Consider the following 2,046-nt stretch of genomic DNA (forward strand, 5'->3'; position numbering starts at 1 on the left):
TGTGTGTGTGTGTGTGTGTGTGTGTGTGTGTGTGTGTGTGTGTGTGTGTGTGTGTGTGTGTGTATGTGTGTGTGTTTATTATATCAAAATATGACAGTCTGCTTTGAGTTTTACCCTTGGATGGTCCTTGACTGTCAATAATCACCTCAAGATAGCTTTGTCATGAAACTCAAATTGTGGAACAAACATTCAGTCTCAATAAACCATATACTTTACATGTGCTGTGTGCTCCCTCATCATTTATTTGATGTAATTCAACATTTACCTATACAGCGGTGATCTGCCAGAATTCTTAGCAATTAGCTTGCTTAGCTGCCAAAATTTTAACAACTAGTTGGATGAGCTACAAACATTTTCACCATGATATATGCATGAGTGTACAAGTTTATGCATCTGTCATGCATACATAAACATTTAATAATAATGTTGCTTATAGTATTGCCTAAGACAATAGTATGGGCCATTAGCAGAGAGGTTCATGGTCCTAATGGAAATACCTTTGAAGATGCTATTTAGAATGGATTTAGAGTGAGTATTGTAATCTTTTAGATCAATTTAACTCATTACCTACCAGTGATCCCATATGAGATCACTTAATAATTACAAATTTCGTAATTATCTGTCAATATTTACACATATCTAACCTTTTCGCTATATCTACTAGGTATATTTCTCTGATATTCAAATGAGATTTGCTAATTTTTCACCCAATATCTCGCTTATTTCTATTTAAATGTTATTTTGAAATGTTATTTTGATCATTCCAGCGTGTTTCTAAGGCTGTTTTATGCTAGAAATCAAAGTTTCATAAAAAAAATTCCAGTTAATAGAATTATGGAAGGTAATGGGTTAAGAGATAAAATAAACAAGTTGTATTTCATTTATACTAAATCTTTTCTCTTACATTCCAACCGGTTTTCACTCTAAAAGTTCTTCATAAGAAAATAAGAAAAGTAGATTTTTATACATTAAGAAAGCAAAGAAGATGAATTCAACTTTCATTTGTTGTATATACCTAAATTCTCGGAAGTAAGGAAGCTTGAGTGCTTGGTGAGCTGTGATTCTTTCATCTTGATCATATGAACATAAGCACTGTATCAAATTGACAGCTTCTTGAGAGGCATGTGGTATCAACTTGGCAATTCCTGTACCTCTCTTATCTGAGAAGTTGTACGGTACACCTCGTGACCTGCAAATATATAAAACTCAAATTTTAAACAAAAAACTAGTTATTTAGAGTTTATTTCAGCGTAACATGTGGAGGCACATGGCCTAGTGATTGGAGCAGCGGACTCGCAGTTGTGAGATCGCAGGTTCGAATCTCAGACTGGGCAATGTTTGTGTTTATGAGTGAAACGCCTAAGCTCCATGTGGCTCTTGCAGAAGATAATGGTGAACTTCTGCTGACTCTTTCACCACAACTTCCTCTCACTCTTCCCTCCTGCATCTAGTAAAACTTATCTGTGATGGACTGGCATCCCATCCAGGTGAGGAACCTATACGCCAATGAAACCAGGAAACCAGCCCTTGTGAGCCAGGCATGGCTCAAGAAGGAACAAACAACAACAGTGTAACATAATACTGTTGCCCATATACAATATGAACCATTCCATGAGATAATGTTATAGTAGCGTAATTCATTCTTCAGGTGAACAAAAAATATCTGCAAACATCTTGAATAAAGTGGTTTGAATCTCCCACTTTATGTATAACTAGCAGGACCCGTGAATATTTCACAGAATTAATGGTAAATTTATTGGGTGCCTCATATTCTCCTCCATTTTCTTATTGCTAAATGTATATATATATATATATATATATATATTTGAATGTGCTTGCGTGCGTGCGTGTGTGCGTGCATGTGTGTACAGTAAGAATTTGTAGAACCTGAGATTCTTTCATTTACCATTTCTGAATTTTGTTGAGCAAGTCTCTACTCGGTGTCCCAATAACATCGTGGATTTTGGCAATTTGGTCGACTTCGTTGACTCCAGGAAATAATGGTCGCAGACTGGAGAAAGAAAGAGAAAGAGAGGGTGAAGAAAT

The 2,046-nt window shown here is 35.8% G+C and overlaps 1 protein-coding gene across 1 annotated transcript in view; it reads right to left on the reverse strand.

Moving 5' to 3' along the window:
* LOC106872935 (MAPK/MAK/MRK overlapping kinase) overlaps positions 1-2,046 on the reverse strand; it is a 9,241-nt gene that overhangs the window by 939 nt on the left and 6,256 nt on the right. Inside the window, exons 7-8 of the mRNA XM_014920114.2 lie at positions 1,907-2,011; positions 1,016-1,189 (exon numbers count right to left, since the gene is read on the reverse strand). Coding sequence (XP_014775600.1) covers positions 1,016-1,189; positions 1,907-2,011 — 279 coding nt within the window. The remainder of the gene's footprint in view (positions 1-1,015; positions 1,190-1,906; positions 2,012-2,046) is intronic.

Source organism: Octopus bimaculoides, chromosome 11 (genome assembly GCF_001194135.2).
Source record: "Octopus bimaculoides isolate UCB-OBI-ISO-001 chromosome 11, ASM119413v2, whole genome shotgun sequence".
NCBI lineage: Eukaryota > Metazoa > Mollusca > Cephalopoda > Octopoda > Octopodidae > Octopus > Octopus bimaculoides.